We start from the raw sequence: 20,978 nt of genomic DNA, 5'->3' as shown, positions 1-20,978 counted from the left end.
AAACAAAGAATAAACATCACTGAAGACGGCTTGATTTGCTCATCTTCAGTCATTTTCGTCCATTTTGTTCAGTTTGGTTTAATTCCAATAAAACACAACAGCACTTATATTTACACACAAACTAAAGATTTCTGAATTCAAACTAAATACACTTTTTTAGTAAAGTACAACAAGAAGAACAAATAAAACAGATTCAACAACATAAACAAAGACAATGAAAAACTAGATGAGCCCTCAGTAGAGGGCAGAACCACGCCCATGCATGATACTCTGTATCAATTTTGATTATCCTACGTATATCCCTTCCTACTTGATCTGCTGACCTCTAACTCCACAACTGAGCAGAGGACCTTAGACTGATCTTCAGTGCCAAGTTTGATTATTCTGACTTCAGCACTTGCAGAGATATCAGACCGGACATACACACACACACACATACATACATACTTACCCAGCCAGCCAGCCAGATACCAAAGCGAATGAAGCAACCCCGCTGATGTACGTCAGGCGTGGTTAATGAATGAAATGATCATAATGAATAACGATTAGTAAACAACATCTTACAGCCTCATTTACATCCATAATTATTTTAAGTTAAAAAAATAAAATGTACATAAAAGAGCAAAAACTGTATTTGAGGAGCAAAAATTAATGTTTAGGTTTTGTAAAGGTTTCACACATAAATACTCACATACATACTGAAAGCTACATTTGAAATACTTGGCAAATAAAATTTTAAGGACTTTTATTCGCCGCATTATGGTTTAAAAGTATGCTGCTTATTGTAAAATCGTGATATGTGTGTAAAGAATGTAGCTAAATGTAATATCATATTATTTAATATAATATAATATAATATAATATAATATAATATAATATAATATAATATAATATAATATAATATAATGCCTGTGGTCCTTAAACGCAGCACGTCGCCCTGCAGCGTCACTACGTGATATCCCTCCGCGGGAGAGAAGCGCGCGGCCCTTTCCCTCCGACAACACAGGATGCGAACGGGCGGCGGTGAATCCACGAGACGTTTCTGTGCGCCACAGCCGTTACCGTTTCCCACAACATCCAAGTGAGAAGCACCGAGCGAGCACCGGGGAACCTCCGCCTCCTCTAGCACCGACCGAACCCGCCCTGTGGCTGGCACCGACTCACCTCCGTGGAAGAAATCTAATCCGCTGTGGGCGCTGCGCGGCAACCGAAACTGTCCGAGTGAAGAGCGAGGCTGCCGGGGGACGGAATGGAGCTCATCACTATCCTCGAGAAAACCGTCTCTCCAGGTGAGAATCCGCCCCGGGCTCCGCTCACACACCGCGGCTGGACTCCGAGGCTGCTCCTCGGGCCGGCGGCGGCGGTGTTTTTGTGGCGGCGGGCTGTTCCGGTGAGCCGGTGAAAGTTTGAAGGAGGGAGGAGGGAAATGCTTCGCTAGCTGCTAGCTACTGATGCTAACCCAGTTAGCGCTCCGGCCTGACACCGTTGCTGACTTCGCACTCTACCTGCCGTCTAACTGCAGCTGCTCGGTGTCATTGAGCTGCCACACCGGCCGGAAGCTGCCTAAACATGCTGTCATGGCAGCATCGTGTAGATTCGGCTCCACGGATGTTGATCTGTCAACTGCCTGCCGCGACTCCGGAGCAGCGACCCTGCCCATGCCTGCTGTAGCCGCTCCGCTCGCCTGTTAGCCGTTAGCTCGTATCATTCAAACTATCGGCCGCTTCCTCGCACGCCTGCCCCGGCTAACGTTACCGCAGAGCCGCTGCGAGGATGCCAGAAAAGTCCCTCCAGATGCATGTCTACTTGCGCTGCGCAGGTTTACAGCGAGTTGCAGCTGTTTTATTTGGCCACAAAACTTTATTCGTGTTCCCTGAAACGTGTCCCGCTGGCCGGCTAGCATGCTAACCGAGCCTCCTGCTCCACAGCGGCTAACAAGCATGTTGCAGGCTCGGCGTGTTTCTCAGCCAGACCGGCTGATAGCACCAGAGGAGTCCCGCTGTGGGAAACCACCGTCAGTGTTTGAGAAGAAAATGTGAAAACTGTGTGAGTGTGTTGTTTGACAGCTGCGGAACCGGTTCAGCCAGCAGCTCCGGGCTCATGTCGTGTGTTAGCCTGATGCTAACTGTCAGCTAATTAGCTCCATCACACTGAAGCACCTTCTCCCCCTCCTCTCCCCCTCTCTCCCCAGATCGGAATGAACTGGAGGCGGCACAGAAGTTTCTGGAGCAGGCGGCGATAGAGAACCTGGTTAGTACTGCGGGCTGTTGTGGTGGAGGTGACCGGGGCGGAGGGGCAGCTGGCGGGCAGACTGCTGCTGCAGGCTGGCGGCAGCAGCGTGGATGGAGCCGAGAGGAGCCCCGGACAGCTGGAGCCCGCCCGGCTCCCTCTCCACCCCCCACCCCGCCTTCACACACACGCACACGCACACACACACTGTAACACAAAGACAGACACACACAGTAATACACAGCAGGCTGCTAGCGTTAGCATTTCATGCATTCAGCCTCTGATGTGCTTTTGGCTGCAGATCAGTTTGTCCGGTTAAAGTGACTGAAATCAGCTCGTGTAAACACTTTGAAGGGTCACTTTAGCTAAACTGCACTGATTAATTCAACATTGATCATCAGTGATGTCATTGCTTCTGATTTTGAACACTGAAAATGAGTTTTGAGCTTTTTTCAAGTAAAACTCCAAAGCTGCAGCTTCTTAAATGTGAGGATTAGTTGCTTCTTTTTGTCTTGCATATAAATGTGAATACTGGAAACAGGACATTAGACAGTTTCTCTGCAGCTGTCAGAACTGTTGATGTTTTTGCCATATTGTAGGTAATAGTTTGTAGCTGTAACAGAGTGTTTAACAGGATGGAATAACTGCCACTTTACCATCTGTCACTGAAACATCCAAGAAATGTTGCTGTAAAATACCAGGATCATCATTTTTACATGAAATTATTTAACAGTTTGTCCAAAGTGGCATCCACGTGTCTCTCATGTCCAAAGAAACTGTTTACTGATAGAAAACACTGAGAAGCTAATCTACTGATATATTTATATATACTGCTGATATATTTTTATGGCAGAACTGTCACACTTAGTGTTTTTGTGTCACACAGAACAACAAACTGAATATATTTAATAGACTATTCAACAGCTGCAGCTAAACTGTATTTCCTGTTTATTGACCCGTGGATTATTTTCTGCATTAAATAATCAGTTTGGTCTACAATGTCAAAAAAAAGGTAAAAAATGGTTTTGTCCAAATATCTTCAGTTTACTGTCATAGAGGAGCGACACTAGATTATGTTTACATAGAAGAAGCTGAAATAACAGAATTTCAACAGTTTTTATTAAAAGATCACTTAAACTGACAGACTGTTAGAATCTATTAAATTAAACATTTGACTACTAATCTAAACTAAATACTTGAACTGATTGGCTGATTAATGAATAAAATCGTTAGTTGTGACCTTTTTTGTCTCTAAAGATTAATTTAAATATTGATGAAGTGCTTCTGATCGATTGTTTTACAGATAACATTCTTGTTTTTTTAGTACCAAACATAAAAACACTGAACTAAATGTGACTCAGCAGCTGCAGCAGTTGAATTATCTTTAAACTTTAAAATCAGTCATGCTTGCTGCACAGATCTGAGTTTTGATTAAGGAAACTGTTTAAATTTGCATCTTTAGTTTCTTCTGAGAAAATCAGAATCAGTGCTCGGATATTCGGATATTATTTTATTTTGTGAAGCACTTTGTGTTGCATTTTAAATGGATGAAAGGTGCTATATAAATAAAGTTGGATTTGATATGTTAACAATCAACAGTCGATTAATGATTGAAAACAATGGAACATAGTGGAATCTTTCTCTAAAGGCGAATACATTAGTTTTAACTGCCGACACTAACATTGTTTCTAAAATCAATTTATTAGGTCAGGAATCAGATGACTCATTTATTCATAAAATCAGTTTTAAAGGACAAAACAAACACTTTAAGAAAATTCAATCATTTATTAAAATGCCTGAAACTGATTATTGAGATAGTTTGGGATCGATTTAACAGGTGAATTGATAAATCGCTGCAGCTCTTAAATGTGTTTTGAATTTTGATGTAATTTCTGAAAGTCCAGCTTCAGTTTATTCGATTTAAAACCATCAGAAATGTTTTATCGTGACTCAGTGAAACAGTTTAAACTCAGAGCTGCTGCGCTGTGATCGTTAGCATTTTGCTAATTGAACCTTTGTGATTGAAATCTGTGATCCGTTCAGCTGCACTTTAGCAGGTAGAAACAAGAACGTTTTAAATCCGGTGAACTCGTCGATGAAAGACGAAACTTTGTGCCTCAGAAAAGTCTAAAAACTGCAAAAAGAAAAACTACAGGTCTGAATGAATGAATGAATGACTTGATGAGAATTCCAAAGTTAGAATCAACAAATGAGACTAAAGCAGAATTTGTACCAAACAGAAAACACATTGACCATAAATGACTCTAACTGTTCTGTCAGATCCAACATGATTTAAAGTTTCGCTGTAAATACTTTATTTCAGCCTATATTGACGATTGATTATATATAATTGACTATTTTAATGAAAGAGCAGCAGAAAAGAGACAGAATGTGAATTTGAATCTCCTCAGTTTGAGTTTCAGAACTTTACAGAAGTGAAGCTTCAGCTGACCTTTAACCAACATCTGCACCTCATTTTTCATGTTTTCTCCTGAATGCTGTGATTCCTGCTGCACACTTTCTCTGTTCTGTGTGGAGGTGTGCAGGAAGTATTATGGGATGTCGTGGCACATTTACCTTCATGTGAGAGCTGCTGCTGTTCTCTCATTAGAACTAGTTATCAAGCATCCAGGAGGGTTCAAGCAGAATCCACTGATGTGGGTTTTTCAGGACACACGTTGATTGTTGGTAATAATTTAGGATATTGATAACTGATCACTGGACCTGATACACTTTGTGTACTTTAACAGCATGTGACTGCAGGGAACCAAGTGTGTAAAAAATGTATTTGTTTTATGTTTCTGTCAAAATTACAGTTTATAATTAATTTATGCACCATCATTATGAAGGTAAAGATGGAAGCTTAAATCTCTTCAGAATGAGTTTGATTCTTTTCTGTTGCTACGTTTTAGAAAAGTACCACAGAGTACTGATATAAGCAGTGCCAGTTAAAGTACCAGTAGGTAAACTTAGTTTATTTGCTGGAGACTGTTGATATGATCAGATTCAGAAACAGCTGCAGGTTTAGATGTGATTTAACCTGCAGATCAGCTGACAGAGAGCATGATGGGAGTTCAGCAGGAATCACGGACCTGCGTTTAAACAGCAGCTTAAAGAAGGAAGAACTGTTTGGTGCTGACAAGTTGAAGACAGAAAAGTTTAGAGCAACACCCAGTTAATATTAAACAGCTGCTGACGACTCAAATACACAGAAAATGATCCCAGATTTAAAGCGTGTCCAGAAATGACATGTTTTCTGTGTTTATGTCCTGAAATCAGCTTCAAACGTTAAACCAGTTAACCCTCCTGTTGTGCTCATTTACAGGCACCAAAAAATATTGTTCCTTGCTTGAAAAAAATCCAAACATTTAGCAAAAAAAATTCCCAAAAGTTCAGAAAATTTGCAGAACTTTCAGGAAGAAAATTTCAATAATTCCTTAAAAATTTTGTTTAAAGAAATCCCCCAAATTTGGCAAGAAAATTCCTGTAGATATTTTCAAAAAATGAATAAGAAGCTTCCAAAAAAATCCTAAAAATATCTGAAGTGATTACATGTGTATCAATAAAACTTATATTTTCTCTAAGAACATTCACAAAAAAATCAACCAAAATCCAGCAAATTTCGCTGGATTTTGGTTGATTTTTATGTAAATGTGCTTAAGAAACATTTTTTTAACATTTCTTTTTTCCACCAAAAATTATTAAAAAAAATTCTTAAAAATGTGAACATCAGAAGTTTCACTGTGAAATTTATTTATTTTTTTCCCGCATTATCTAACTTTAAAACAGGTCAGTTTTGACCCGCAGGACGATAAAAGCGTTAAAGCAGATAATCAGTGCTGATTGTTGAAGTAGGTCTTACCTGTTCTCCTCACCCTCCTGTCCCTCCTTCCGCCAGCCCACGTTCCTGGTGGAGCTGTCCAAGGTTCTGGCAAACCCGGGGAACACTCAGGTTGCTCGAGTGGCTGCAGGTCTGCAGGTGAAGAACTCTCTGACCTCCAAAGACCCGGACGTGAAGACTCAGTACCAGCAGCGATGGCTGGCCATCGACGCCAATGCTCGCCGCGAGATAAAGAACTACGTAAGTGCTCGGCTCGCCGGCAGTGGCTCCGCTCTGGTTCCGCTCTCTAACATCCCTGTTCTGTTCAGGTTCTACAGACCTTGGGTACAGAGACATACCGGCCCAGCTCTGCCTCGCAGTGTGTCGCCGGCATCGCCTGCGCCGAGATCCCAGTCAACCAGTGGCCCGAACTGATCCCTCAGCTGGTGGCCAACGTCACGGACCCGTCCAGCACCGAGCACATGAAGGAGTCCACGCTGGAGGCCATCGGATACATCTGCCAGGACATCGTGAGTTCATGCAGTTTTACTCCCCAAACACCGTCAGGGACTGAAAATGGAGCTTTTTTTAAAGAACAAACAGGACGAAGACAGAGCTGAATGAGGGAACGCTGGAAATGCATATATTAGAATAAATGATATTAAAATACAATACAGGCCATAAATGTAAAGGTGGAACTGAAGTTAGAAATACAACACACACGAGATCAGAGAATAATCTGCATTAATACAGGAGTCATTTGGGTGGAGGACATTTGGAGGGCATTTGGGCTTCAACATTTTTGAAAAATAAACCTCCTCTTTTACCGTTTTCTGCTCCATATTCATCAATAATAGATAAACTATAAAAGGCTTCATTAGCTCAGCTTACTCATAGATGGAATAATTTTTATTCCATGTTTTATTTGTTTGCTACCCCTACTCTAATCACAGTAACAGGGATGCTAATCCATGCTAATGTTAGCTTTTGTCAGCAGTAGAAGCTAGATATTTAGCTAGCTGTTACTGCTGACCAAGAGGACAAACTGTCTGATGGAAAACAGCAAAGAAAAAACAATCTTCTACTGATAATATGCATAACAGGGTTGCATGAGGTAGAGTGAGACATTCAATGAAAACTAGAAGAGAGGACCTAGCTTTGCTCTACTCCTTTTGGAAAACTGTTTGATGTTAGTTCCAGTGTATCAAGTGATTCACTGTGTTGTTCTTCTTCTACCAGCTGAAAAGGTTATGCTAACAGGCTGTTGTGGGACACACGTTCCATGCATGATAATTATTATTTAAAATATTGTTTTGATTAAAAAACACTCCCACAATTATAAGAGACGTCAATGAAAAAATGATACCAAAGAAAGGAGATTTAAGGAGCTTCACTGTTGGAGTTACACTGAATTCTGGTCGGTTTGAGACTCTTGGTCTCAGTTGGAGCCAATAAATGACTTTATTACAGTCTAGTTGATGCAGATACTTCCACCTCACATGAAAGTTTAACACCTGATGTTTCTCTGTGGTTGTGTTGCGTTCAGGACCCGGAGCAGCTGCAGGAAAACGCCAACCAGATCCTGACTGCCATCATCCAGGGCATGAGGAAGGAGGAGCCGAGCAACAACGTAAAGCTGGCAGCAACCAACGCTCTGCTCAACTCTCTGGAGTTCACCAAAGCTAACTTCGACAAGGAGGTACGAATTAGCGACTCGTAAATGATCAGGTTCTTCTGCTCCAACATCTCTGATAAACTGTTAGTTCTGCTGGTAGAACCGTTTTACCTCCTGTAGATCAAACTATCTGTGCTTTAGTGTTCCACAACCGGTCAAACCTGCTCCATCACTTATTAAACATCATCTAAAATAACTTTCATTTTTGTGACCAAGTATTTCATATTAAAGTATTCTACATGTTTAGTTTTGTTTTATTGTGACATGCAGCTACATGGGTTTCAGAAAATATGGCTAGTTGACTTCTGGTTAATGAGCTCAAATATGGAACTTTTCACGATAGCTTTGAACTCAGCCATGATCAGGGATTATTGATCCGCTTGTCCAATATTCCAGATTCTAAATCAGTGACATGAGAAATATCAGTGAAGATTTTGGGTTTTTATCTTTAATAGTTCTTCTGATGTTGAAACAGATTAAAATGTTAATGTGAGAAAAAACCTGCTGGAAGTGACTCAACAGACAATTTTTACATTTTTTTTTTTTCTCCAAAAGTGTTCTTTATATCAAGCTAAACTTTGAAAAAATCTTAAAAATATTCATGTTTTGTGTGATACAATTTTCAGGTAAATCAGAGTTGGTCCAACAGAAACTGTTGAACATTTTCTTTGAGATGATTGGCTAGCTTGGGCAGGAATTCAGATTTATGTCAACCTTCCGTGTAAATGAGTTTAAACAGCAGCTGCTCAGAGATGCTGACTTACTTTAAACATGAAATTTACTCTCAACTTGTGAAATTAAAGTCATGTTCTAATCAGTCTGAACTGTGTTTGTGTTGATGTTTTCAGACGGAGAGACACTTCATCATGCAGGTGGTTTGTGAAGCGACACAGTGTCCCGACACCAGAGTGAGTAAACTCTCCGGTTGGTTCCAGCTTGTATGAAGTTGTTTATGATGTTTCAACTCACTCCATTCTGCTGTGCTGCATTCAGGTGCGCGTGGCGGCTTTACAGAACCTTGTGAAGATCATGTCTCTATATTATCAGTACATGGAGACGTACATGGGACCCGCTCTGTTTGCGGTAAGATGATCATGTCAATACTGAGAACGACCTGAAACACCTGTTAACTGATCATTTAAATGCACATTTACATTTGGATGCTCTGTTATTCCTCGTTCCTGGTTTGAATTCTTGTTTCTCTTCTGTCAGATCACCATCGAGGCGATGAAGAGTGACATCGATGAGGTGGCCTTACAGGGCATCGAGTTCTGGTCCAACGTCTGTGACGAGGAGATGGACCTGGCCATCGAGGCCTCAGAGGTTTGTGTGCTTTTATTTTGAAAAGCACACCTGCAGTTTGTGGGCTCTCTGTCTGACTGTTGACTCTGTGACAGGCCTCGGAGCAGGGACGCCCTCCAGAGCACACCAGCAAATTCTACGCCAAAGGGGCCCTGCAGTACCTGGTCCCCATCCTGACCCAGACCCTCGCTAAGCAGGTACCTCAGCAGTGCAGCCCTTCTCACCTGTCCAGCACTCACCTGCTCCTCCTGTTCTCAACACTGTCTGATTAATGTTCTGCAGGACGAGAACGACGACGATGACGACTGGAACCCCTGTAAGGCGGCTGGAGTCTGTCTGATGCTGTTGGCCACCTGCTGCGAGGACGACGTGGTTCCTCACGTTCTGCCCTTCATCAAAGAACACATCAAAAACCCCGACTGGCGCTACAGAGACGCCTCCGTCATGGCCTTCGGATCCATCCTGGAAGGACCAGAGCTGAACCAGCTCAAACCACTCGTCATACAAGTCAGTGACTAACCCATCTCTAACCAACCCATCTCTAACTAACCGTCTCTAACCAACCCATCTCTGTCTCTAACCAACCCATTTCCAACTAACCGTCTCTAACCAACCCGTCCTGTCCCTCCAGGCCATGCCCACCCTGATCGAGCTGATGAAGGACCCCTCGGTGGTGGTCCGGGACACCACAGCCTGGACCGTTGGGAGGATCTGTGAGCTGCTGCCCGAAGCCGCCATCAACGAGGTTTACTTGGCGCCCTTGCTGCAGTGTCTGATCGAGGGTCTGGGGGCGGAGCCAAGGGTTGCATCCAACGTCTGCTGGGTGAGGTGGGGGTCTGCGGGAGGAGGTGGTCTAGAGTCTCCGCGTTTATGGTCACCTGGTTAACTGTCCTCCCTCCACCAGGCGTTCTCGTCTCTGGCCGAGGCGGCGTACGAAGCGACGGACGCTGCAGAGGACCAGGAGGAGCCCAGCACGTACTGCCTGTCCTCGTCCTTCGAGATCATCGTTCAGAAGCTGCTGGAGACCACAGACAGGTGAGTTGAGTCACACCTGCAGCGCTGCTGCTGCTGCTTATTGAAACAGGTGAAGGAGAACCAAGCTGGACTTCACATGGCCTCAGTGACCTTATCAGAGTCCAGAGTTTAAATCCATCAGATCAGACACATGAAGGTGCCTTTAACTGCTTTTCTTTTTTCATGTGTGGAAGCTTTGCATCACGTTTTGGTCATTTTGCTTCACATATACTCTACCGGTATAAAAATTTTATAACACCCCAATTTTTCCATTTTTTTTATTGGAAATTATGCATGTTAATGTCTCATTATACTGTGAAATAAAAATGTATTCTAAATTTTTGTCTCATGAAAGTAGCCACCTTTGGCAGATGTAACAGCTGAACACATTCTTTCTACAATGGAAATCAAATATTCTTCAGAAAGTTCTTCTCAACTCTGTTGCAGAAGTTCCCATAAATGTGTGGCTCTTGTAGGTTGTTTTACTTTCACTCTTTTGTCCAGTTCATCCCAAACCAGCTCTGTGGAGTTTCAGTCTGGATTCTGTGCTGCCACTCCATGTTTTCTTCCATTTGCTGAGGTAGATCTGGCATAGCTTAGACTTCTGTTTTTGGGTCATTATCTTGCTGTAGGATGAACTCCTGACCAACTAGGAACATACCAGAGGGTACTGCATGGCGCTGCAGAATGCTGTGGTAGCCGCTTTGGTTCAGGGTTTCCTTCACTCTGTACAAGTCACCGACCCTGGATCCATCCTTTATTTTACTCAAAGGCGTCCAAAAATCCAACATGTTGAACCAAAGATTTCAAATTTTGATTTATCGCTCCATAACACCTTCTTCCAGTCTTCAGTAGTCCATTGGTGGTGTTTATGGTCCATTCAAGCCGCTTTTTCTAATTCTGACGTCTTAGCAATGGCTTTCTTGCTGCAACTCCAAGTATTTTCTTCAAAGCTAAAACTGAGACTTCTTACTACAACCACTACTAAGCTTTGCTTGAAGCTGTTGTCCTGTGAGCTGACTATCAACAAGCTGTTGACTCTCAGAAACTTGTCTTTTGACTCTGTTGTGGTTTTGGGTCTTTCAGATCTCTTCCTGTCAGAGTTTCCTCCAGTTTCTGAGCCTTTTGATGATGAAGGAAACTGCACTCACTGACACTTTGACTTTCTTCTTCTGTAGGAAAGACCAACTTTTTTCAGTATTATGATGGTCTGTCTCTTCTATTAATTGCCTTTTAGGTGCCATTTTTATAGCAACACGCTACTTTCTGCAGTACAGTACTGTTCAAATAATGCTCTGGATGGTATGGTGCCACGGTGTATTCCAGCACTACTTTTATGCATTCAGAGGGGGTTGTAAGTAATCAAATAAAGTTGGGACACCTGTAGGATTTGGTAGCACCAACTTTCAAGGCTTGATCAACCTTCATTGCTGCAGAACAGCTTTAAGTTGTTAATCCATAATTCTGAGTTGTCCATTATTTTTCCGTTCTGGGTAACACTAGCTTTCTTTGAACCTCTGGCAATTCACCACTTACCTTTTTACCATTTCAAGCTATTCATTGGACTCGAACTACTTGAATTTGGATTTTTTTTTTTTTAAATGGAAAAATTGGGGCATTCTAAAACCTTCGACCAGTAGTGTGTGCAAACCGCTTTCTTCTGTGGTCTGTAAACTGAGGATTAATGTGTGTTTGGTTCTTCAGGCCCGACGGTCACCAGAACAACCTGCGTTCAGCTGCCTACGAGGCTCTGATGGAGATCGTGAAGAACAGCGCTAAGGACTGTTACCCTGCAGTCCAGAAGACCACGCTGGTGATCATGGAGAGGCTGCAGCAGGTCCTGCAGATGGAGGTGAGACTGACACAACCTAAACTCCTGTCCAGTCTGAGGATGTTTATATGTTTAGTGTATTCAATGGTCAAACTTTTACCTTCATGCTATGAATATTTTCAGAGCTCCAGGCCTTCAGATTCTGTGCTCATGGTTGTGTATATGTAAACTGAACAGAAACCAGATTTATTCTTTAACTGAGACACCTGCATGGATGTAAAACTGATCTGGTGTCAGTTTTTACCAGAACTCAAATGTGTTTTCATCCTAAAATGTCATGAGTCTGTCTGCTGCACTGATGAAGTTCTGAGGCTCAGAAATGATTGAAAAAGTCCATTAAAATATGATAAATCTCAACCCACCTCTGTGTACTTAAAAGACCTGGAACTCTGGAAATATTCATAGTATGAAGGTAGAACTTTGATCATTAATAAAGTTACTGAAGATAAAAAGGTGCTGTGATAAGTTTAACAGAAATAAAACCTCTGTCAAGATTTCATCAGTTTTTAATGAGATTTTGGTGTATTTTCAGCGTTTCATGTGTTTAAAAGCTGCTTTGTGTTTCAGTCTCACATCCAGAGCACCTCGGACCGGATCCAGTTCAATGACCTGCAGTCACTGCTGTGTGCCACGCTACAGGTGAGCAGCACACCTCTCCACACCTGTCCTGCATGGTGTTATTGAGATGTTCTCTGAGCGTTCTCTGTGTTCTTGCAGAATGTTCTCCGTAAGGTGCAGCATCAGGACGCCCTGCAGATCTCAGACGTGGTGATGGCATCTCTCCTGAGGATGTTTCAGAGCACCGCCGGCTCCGGAGGCGTCCAGGAGGACGCTCTGATGGCCGTGTCCACGCTGGTCGAAGGTACGAGGCTCCGATCAGGACTTCACCTGATCTTAGTTCATTCTGGTAACTCTGACATGGTCTGGAAATTGTCTGACTTTTGGTTCCTCTTGCAGTTCTGGGCAGCGACTTCCAGAAATACATGGATGCCTTCAAGCCTTTCCTGGCTATTGGACTGAAGAACTACGCTGAGTATCAGGTGGGAACCCTAGAGTCCAGCTCACCGTCTGAGCTGTTGATCTCCAGCTTCTGGTTTCCAGATGTCTGTGGAAATTAAATTCAGCCCTTAGTTGTCAATTTAAAAAGTTCAAAGACCTTTTTGTGGCAGTTTTGTGTCACATTTGAGCTTTTTGTGTCGTATTTTGGTTTGTTTCACAACTTCTTCAGTCATTTCCATTTAATTTTGGTCATTTCACATCTTCGTGGCTGTTTTTTTTCCCCAGTCTTTGTTTTTATTTGTTGATGGAAAATGAGTAATTTCATCACAGTTAACTTTTAGTTTTGATCTTGGTCGTGATGAAAGCTGCTGCAGTTTGTGTTGAAGGGATGAACTCAGCCCTGAGGAGCAGCGCTGTGGATGATGCTGATTATGTATTGATGTACTGACCATCTATTGGTTTGGGCTGCAGGTGTGTCTGGCAGCGGTGGGGCTGGTGTGCGACCTGTGCAGAGCTCTGATGTCCAACATCCTGCCTTACTGTGACGAGATCATGCAGCTACTGCTGGAGAACCTTGGGGTGAGACGCTCTGCAGCCACACTGATCAGTAATAGAGTGTGTTTGGTCTGTGAGGATAAATCATGCACCACGCTGACTGTGATGTAAAACCTACCACATTTATCTGAGACCTGACCTCTGTCCTTCTGTAGAAGCGGCTGTTGCTTGCTCAGACTTTAGTCCTCCTGTGTTTTGTTGACCCACATCCAGCTGTTAAACATCTGCTCTCTGTTCAGAATGAAAACGTTCATCGGTCGGTGAAGCCTCAGATCCTCTCGGCGTTCGGCGACATCGCTCTGGCCATCGGAGGAGAGTTTAAGAAATATCTGGACATCGTGTTGGACACTCTGCAGCAGGCGTCTCAGGCTCAAGTGGACAAGGTAAAGACTGCTGGTTTTGTTATATGAACCTACCTGAACCTCCTCATCCAGCAGGTTCTTCATCTCCAGCAGCTTCATGAATGTTCAGTTTTATCTTCATACTATGAATATTTCCAGAGTTCCAGACCCTTTAAGTACATAGAGGTGGGTCCAGATTTATCACCTTTTAATGGACTTTTTCCATCATTTCTGAGCCTCAGAACTTCATCAGATAGACTCATGACATTTTAGGAGGAAAAACGTGTCTGAGTTCTGGTAAAAGCTGACACCAGATCAGTTTTACATCCATCCAGGGCTCACAGTTTAAACACTAAATCTGGTTTCTGTTCATTTTATATATAACCAACCATGAGCATCAAACCAAATATACAATGTTCTCTATTTTAGTTGCTTTTCCACATGTCTAGAAGATGATCCTGGTATCAGATGAAAGTAAACTGAGACTTTTCAGGTCAGGAGGAGATTTGTCCCATTTGGTTGATTGTTTTAAAGATCTCATGAGTTATTCTGCAGTAAACAAATATTTTATTCTTGATGGCTGAGTTCCATTAAGTTTAGCAGTGAGTCATGACAATTATTTTTCTATTCAGATAAGAGGTTAATTGGATTATTTCATGATTTTATAAACTGAACTTTGACATGAAATGAAACTGTAACAGTGAGAGTGTGTTAGCAGAATATTTCTGTTAGAATGGGAAGGATTCTATATGTTTGGGCTGTGATGATAAATCATGCACCACGCTGACCGTGATGTACAAACAACCACGTTTATCTGAGACCTGAACTGCTCACTGACTCACTCTGAGGGATCAGACTACTTCCTGCTGACCGACTGTGTTTTTCAGACGGACTACGACATGGTGGATTACCTGAATGAGCTGAGGGAGGGCTGTCTGGAGGCCTACACCGGCATCATCCAGGGCCTGAAGGGCGACCAGGAGAACGTGCACCGTAAGACAACACATCCTGCTCATCCTCAGTGTGCAGAAGTTCTGACAGAACATAGAACCCGGCTGGAACCTTCTGTTAGTTTGACTTTAACTCCCCGAAACAGCTGCTCACGCTTCACTACTAGCCACTTTATCAAAGGGCTTCAGTCCAGTCAGACGTGTCGAAACGCTGGATCTGCAGCGAAGCGCAAAGCCTGATTATTTTCTGCTGAAATAAGAGCAGAGCAGCTGCTCAGTTCATGTCTTTGTAGTGATTTTGTCTCTTTTTGTTGTAATTTTGGATCTTTGTGGTTGTTTTTGCATCTTTTTGTGGCGATTTCCTTCCTGTAGTCTCTTCCTGTTGTCACCATTTGTCTTCTTGTATCAGTTTGTCATTTTGTGTTTTCTCTGACATGGTGTCAGTTAGTTTGGAGAGGATTTCCAGTAAATGCTGACTCATTAATTATGGATTCATCCTGATGGGAGTAGTTAGCTTAGCTTAGCATGAAGTGCAGCAAACCGGGAGCTGTTAGACTGACTGAATGTTTATATGCTGGTTATAAGGGGCCTGGGGTGCTTTGACACAGATCACATGACCACACATGCACCACATGACCTCGGCATGTCAGGTGACGTCGGTTCCTCTTCCTGTCTGCAGTGAATCAGGAGGATTTTACGACGTCGCAGAGAAACTCGGGTCTTTTTCACCCAGGAAGCTTCCGGCTGCAGCCGAAACTAAATCAGCTTCCTGGTTTTGCGGGACCCAATAAAAAAAAAAAAAAGCAGATGATCTTAAAACTGACCTCTAAAGTGTTTCTTCCCTCTGTCCCTCCTACAGCCGACGTGATGCTGGTCCAGCCTCGGGTGGAGTTCATCCTGTCCTTCATCCATCATATCGCCGAGGACGAGGATCACTCTGACGGCGTCGTGGCCAACGCTGCCGGCCTAATTGGGTGAGAAGATTTAACCGGTTTTAGATCACTTTACACACTTAAGACCTTTGACACACTGACACTTCACACAAACACTTTTAGAAACTTCCATTTTGTACTTTGTATTCTTTATTTCTATTTTACTACTAACCTCTGTGTAATTGTGTATGTTCCACAAACCTTTGTTTATTGTTTGTTGTACTCTGGCAAAATAATTTCCTCTGGAATGAATAAAGTAGATCTTATTTTATCTCACAGAGAGAATTTAAACACCTGCACATGTTCAGCGCTCAGTCTGAGACCTGAAAACTGATCCAGACATTCCAGTGTGTTAAACAGCTGTTAAATGAATGTTAAGTTTGAGTCATTCTTGACAAGTTTTAGTTCATTTTGGACATTTTTTTGTTGGTTGAAATTTTTGAGAGCATTTTTCAAACATAACACACAATTTTTGAGCCATTATTTGACTGGAAAGTGTGTTTTTTTCTTTCCTTATTCAGTTGTGGATTTAAAAGTAGCGCGATTCTATAGCAAGAAACGCCAAAATGAACATAATCCAATCTGTATTGACAATTTGGAAACTTGAGAATTTCTCTGCATTTTTGTGTAATCTGGATTTTTCTCTCGTTTTGTGGAGAAGACATTTCTGAGTTCTCTCTCCTTTTTCATGTTATTTCCATAATACTGCAGGACTTTGATTGAAAAATGAGAACCAGTTGTTGGATCGGATGGTTAATATTACAGTTGGATAAAGAACGTCCCAGATTGTGTTGGTTCTAGGTTCTTGTTTCCTGCTTTTGTTTGTTTGTTGACCTGTGTTGTTGTGTGTCCTCAGCGACCTGTGCACGGCGTTCGGTAAGGACGTGATGAAGCTGGTGGAGGTTCGTCCTCTCATCAACGACCTGCTGACGGAGGGACGACGCTCCAAAACCACCAAGACCAAGACGCTGGCGACCTGGGCCACCAAGGAGCTCCGCAAGCTCAAGAGCCAGGCCTGGTGAGAGGCACAACAGTAACACAAGAGACAGGAAACAAAAAAATCTGATGTTTTTTCTTTTATTCTGACATCCATCAGCAAGTCCTTCATTGTTCCTGTAGCAGCCTTTCAAATTAAGAGCTCCAGGATGCATTCCTCAGCTGAAAGACCAAAAACACAGTCTTTGTTTTTACAGTTTTGGATGCTTTTTAGAGATTATCTGTTAAGTCACTGTTGATTAGGGCCCAACTGATATGGAGTTTTTGAGGCCAATGGCAATTCCTATATTTGGCAGTAGAAAATACCAATAATCGATTAATCGGCTGATTAATTAAAAAATGTGTAGTGAATGAAACAACTTCTTTTTTGGTAACTTAATGCTTAGAACAACAAAGATATGACTTACAGGCAGAACATTTTCTTGTTTCTTGCTTTACAATACTATGTCTTTTAGTATTTGTTTAAGTTTACAACAGAGAGGAATTTTCAAGTACAAAAACATGCAGCAAAGTAGTAAACCTCTGGGAAATTCTATAACCTTAAAGAGTCAATCCATAAATTAGTTTCATCTTGTCTTGTGCTTCTGGGCCTGGGATCTTTCTGCATGGAGTTTGCATGTTCTCCCTGAGCATGCGTGGGTTTTCTCCGGGCACTCCGGCTTCCTCCCACAGTCCAAAAACATGCTGAGGTTCATTGAGTACTCTAAATTGTCCGTAGGTGTGAATGCGAGTGTGATTGTTCGTCTGTGTATGTAGCCCTGTGACAGACTGGCGACCTGTCCTGGGTGTCCCCTGCCTTCGCCCGAGTCAGCTGGGATAGGCTCCAGCACCCCCCGCGACCCTAATGAGGATAAAGCGGTGTATAGAGGATGGATTGTCTTGTGCTTCTTTCATATACATACATATATGTATATACACACACACACACACACACACACAACAGACGCCTTTCTCAGATTTCAAAACCTGTCATCTCTGACAGAGTTGGATTTTAAATCTATAATTGTCACAAATAGTCTGACACTAATGTTACTCCACAACAACACGAGATGCTGTTACAGCCTGGGTCATGTTATTGTGAAACAAAGCTGAACTAAGCCTTTATTTGTGACAAATACAATTTCACAGTACTGTGAAATGTTGCTTTTTGCCTGTCCTAATTTGGGTCAGAACGCTGGGTCAGCCATAGTACAACGCCACGGAGCAGGAAGGGTTAAGGGCCTTGCTCAAAGGGTTTGAGCCTCTGACCTTCTGATCAGTACTTCAGAGACTTAGCCGTTTTGCCACCACTGCCCCCACGATTGCTGAAGACCTCCTTAACCCTTTACGCTTCAGTGCGTCGTAGGTGTACCGCCGGCGGTACACCTACTAATTTGCATAGGAATTTCAGGAATGTCCGACGGCTGCAAACACGATTATACAAACACTATACGCCGATGGAAAGCTTAGATTCTCATGAATCCGCCGGTATAAACCACTTTCAGATGCGATTACCACAGCGGGTGAGAAAAACACATTTGTCCGACAAAAACGAATATTCATCCATCCGTTCTCTATACACGGCTTCAACGCACACAGCGCGACTCACATTTCCGGGTTCATTACTACACACAAAAAAAACGATTCCACAAAAAACGGCCATAATCCAACCTTTTACATCCAGATGACACAAGCCAGTAAACTGTTTTGTCCAAAACATGTCCTGAAGTTGTATAAAATCCCCGAATCGGTAATTTTCAAGGAAATGCACCTCGTGATGCCCGTCCAATATTCCCCGTATTTTTCGTAATTTTTTTATTTAAAAATAGAATATTAGCGATTTTTGTACTGAAAACGGCTGGAATTGACTGAAGCTTAAAGGGTTAAATGCGCCGCAACACGCAACTCATGGAGTGATGAACAGTCGTTTTGTACACTCAAATATTTTCAGGTGTTCACAACGTTGTTTTAAATTTACTTGTCGGCTCAGAACACTCCTGTAATGTTACCTGGCTGTAGTTTACTCCTGTAGTTACTGAGGAGTGAATGGAGTCAGAGCTCCATGGTTTGGACAGACAGTGCAAGGACATCATTCTGCGTGACTCCAACCATTTACCATTTTATGAGAAATTAAGACTATATCGGCGTTTAATTGCCGAAACTCCAGCCAATGACGATTATTTTGAAAAGAGCTATCATCGACCGATTTAATCAGCCAGTTGATGAATCATTCTGGCCCTACTGTTGATCAAACTGTGGTCTATTGACGACTTCTGTCTCTCTTCCCCTCCCTCCTCCTCCTGCAGATTGATTGGTCGGGGCAGGGATCTTTGGTAGACATCAGTGAACAATGAGGAGAATCTCTTCCTGGATTTGACTCTTCTGTGTCGAATCGTGTCGCAGCAGGAAGTGACATGATGATGATGATGATGATGAGTGTCTGTGTGAGCGAGAGAGAGACGTGTGAGCGAGCGAGATGATGACATCACACCACCTTCAGTTCCAGCCGGCGCCCCCCCACCCCCAACTCCCCCTTAAGGTAACCCCGCCCCCTCCTCGGAGCCCCTCCCCCTCCTCTCGCCGTGTCGCCGGGCTCTCCTACGACATCACGACCACGACGTCACCGACCCGCTGCCGCCGCCCCCCACGCCGGGGGAGGGGGGGGAGGAGGGGCCTTTAGTGAAGCTGAACCTTCGTGGACTTCTTCTGTGGAAATTTTTGTTGCTCTTACTTTTCTTCTTCTTCTGAGCACTAAATCGGCGGCGGAGCCTCGGCGGTCGGACGCCTCGGTGGCTCTGATCAGACAACGGCAGCACTAAATTAGACAAACCTTCATCAGAATGCTGAGCGGAGCGAGTGCCAAATGGAAATAGTTTAGCAACGCTGAAAGCCGGTGGCGAGCGGCGAGCTGCTGCAGTTTTTGTTTGGGAAAGGGTCACTCACCATTTTTGCTTGTTTAAAAGATTTCAGAGAATTGAAGACGTTTGTATAAGGTTATATTTTTCCATTGCTATGATGAAAATACAATTAAAAACAATAAAATGATATGAAACATTCCCCAAGCAGTTCTGGTGATTTCGCTCTTCTTGTCTGTTGGACTCCTGGACTTTTGGACTCTGCTGATTGGATGCTGAACTCTGGCCGCCTCCCACTGTCGGTTTGTTTACTTGACGCGACAAAGAACCATGATTTTTTGTTTTTGTTTTTCTTGTTTTTGTGTTCGGCGGCTCGGGGGCCGCTCTTCGCTGCCGGACGACTTTTCGTTGGGAGTTTGTAGTTGGTGTGAGAATCACGTCTGACACGAAGCTTAGACGCTGCAGAATCCTGTGAGCACGCTCAGTGCCGCCTGCCCGCCTCCATGCCGCGGCTGCAGTGCTGCGCCTTCAGCTGCACAAAACGAGCGAGCTGAAGGTGCAGCGCTGCAGCGGCGGAGGATCTGATTCTGTGCAGGCTGATGATGAACCTGGCAACTCGATTATTACTGAATTGTGAATCATTTAAAGCCAATCTGCTTTTTATTTCATATTCAACTTTAGTGAACTAATAAAGTCTATATTGTACTGAACCTGCTGCTGCTGCTTCTTCTGACCAACAGTTGAATGAATCTTTAGAAACAATCAAATGTTGCATGATATAAAATGAAAACGTGAGTAAAGCGTTCATTCAAGGGTTTCCATTTATTCATCTGCTGACAGCAACGGTGTAGAAAGTCATGTCAGTAAATGTAGATCAGCTGCAGTACCTGGTTGTTCCACCAGGTGGAGCCTCTTGTTTAAATACTGAGACCAGAGGAGGTGCCGGTCAGATTACAGTTCATGTTAGCAAGCAAAGAGAATTGTGGGAGTTAAGCTAGCAATGGGCACCATGATAAAGACTTATGTGGAGGTTAATGATTTACATGTGTAATATGTTGGTGTCTCTTTTTTAAAACATTGTTAATATGATTAATTAGTGAGGTGTGCGTGTTTGGGCATTGAAGTTGAAATTAGTTTAATTGCCATCTGTTCTGAACTTGTTTTAAAAAAAATTGATTGCAATTATAGGTTAAGAAAACTGCTCTAAAGTTTGAATCGATATTAACGTTGTCTTTACAGTTTATTTCTTTTGTTGTACGTGAAGTCAAACACTTGATCAGAGCGACAGTCTGAGCTACACAGATGTGATGCTAGCTGGTTTTATCACACGACATAAAATTACTCAGTGCTAACTCCTTCAGTATTTTAAAGCGTACACATATAGCTGAGCTTTTTTGATTGCAGAAAATGTGTTCAGTTTCCTACTGGATAACGTTTTATTTATGTGTATGCTCTGACTTTAAATGAATCATTGACTTCTGGTTTGTTTTCCAGTATTTG

At 42.8% G+C, this 20,978-nt stretch overlaps 1 protein-coding gene and 1 non-coding gene across 2 annotated transcripts; both read left to right on the top strand.

Annotated features, from left to right (window-relative positions):
• Nucleotides 1-942: 942 nt before the first annotated feature.
• kpnb1 (karyopherin (importin) beta 1) lies at nt 943-20,188 on the top strand. Its single transcript, XM_022217574.2, has 22 exons — nt 943-1,289; nt 2,192-2,250; nt 6,128-6,310; nt 6,379-6,579; nt 7,596-7,748; nt 8,573-8,632; nt 8,718-8,807; nt 8,937-9,047; nt 9,122-9,223; nt 9,309-9,533; nt 9,658-9,849; nt 9,931-10,061; nt 11,745-11,892; nt 12,439-12,510; nt 12,589-12,733; nt 12,829-12,911; nt 13,342-13,449; nt 13,665-13,808; nt 14,654-14,759; nt 15,576-15,690; nt 16,505-16,666; nt 18,930-20,188. Coding segments are annotated over exons 1-22 (2,631 nt in total). The 5' UTR covers nt 943-1,249; the 3' UTR covers nt 18,931-20,188.
• Nucleotides 15,368-15,509, top strand: LOC127531741 (small nucleolar RNA SNORA79). Its single transcript, XR_007938834.1, has one exon. It is a non-coding gene; the product is annotated as a small nucleolar RNA SNORA79 (small nucleolar RNA).
• Nucleotides 20,189-20,978: the final 790 nt, after the last annotated feature.

Source organism: Acanthochromis polyacanthus, chromosome 21 (assembly GCF_021347895.1).
Source record: "Acanthochromis polyacanthus isolate Apoly-LR-REF ecotype Palm Island chromosome 21, KAUST_Apoly_ChrSc, whole genome shotgun sequence".
NCBI lineage: Eukaryota > Metazoa > Chordata > Actinopteri > Pomacentridae > Acanthochromis > Acanthochromis polyacanthus.
This window is presented reverse-complemented; position numbering and strand designations above follow the sequence as displayed.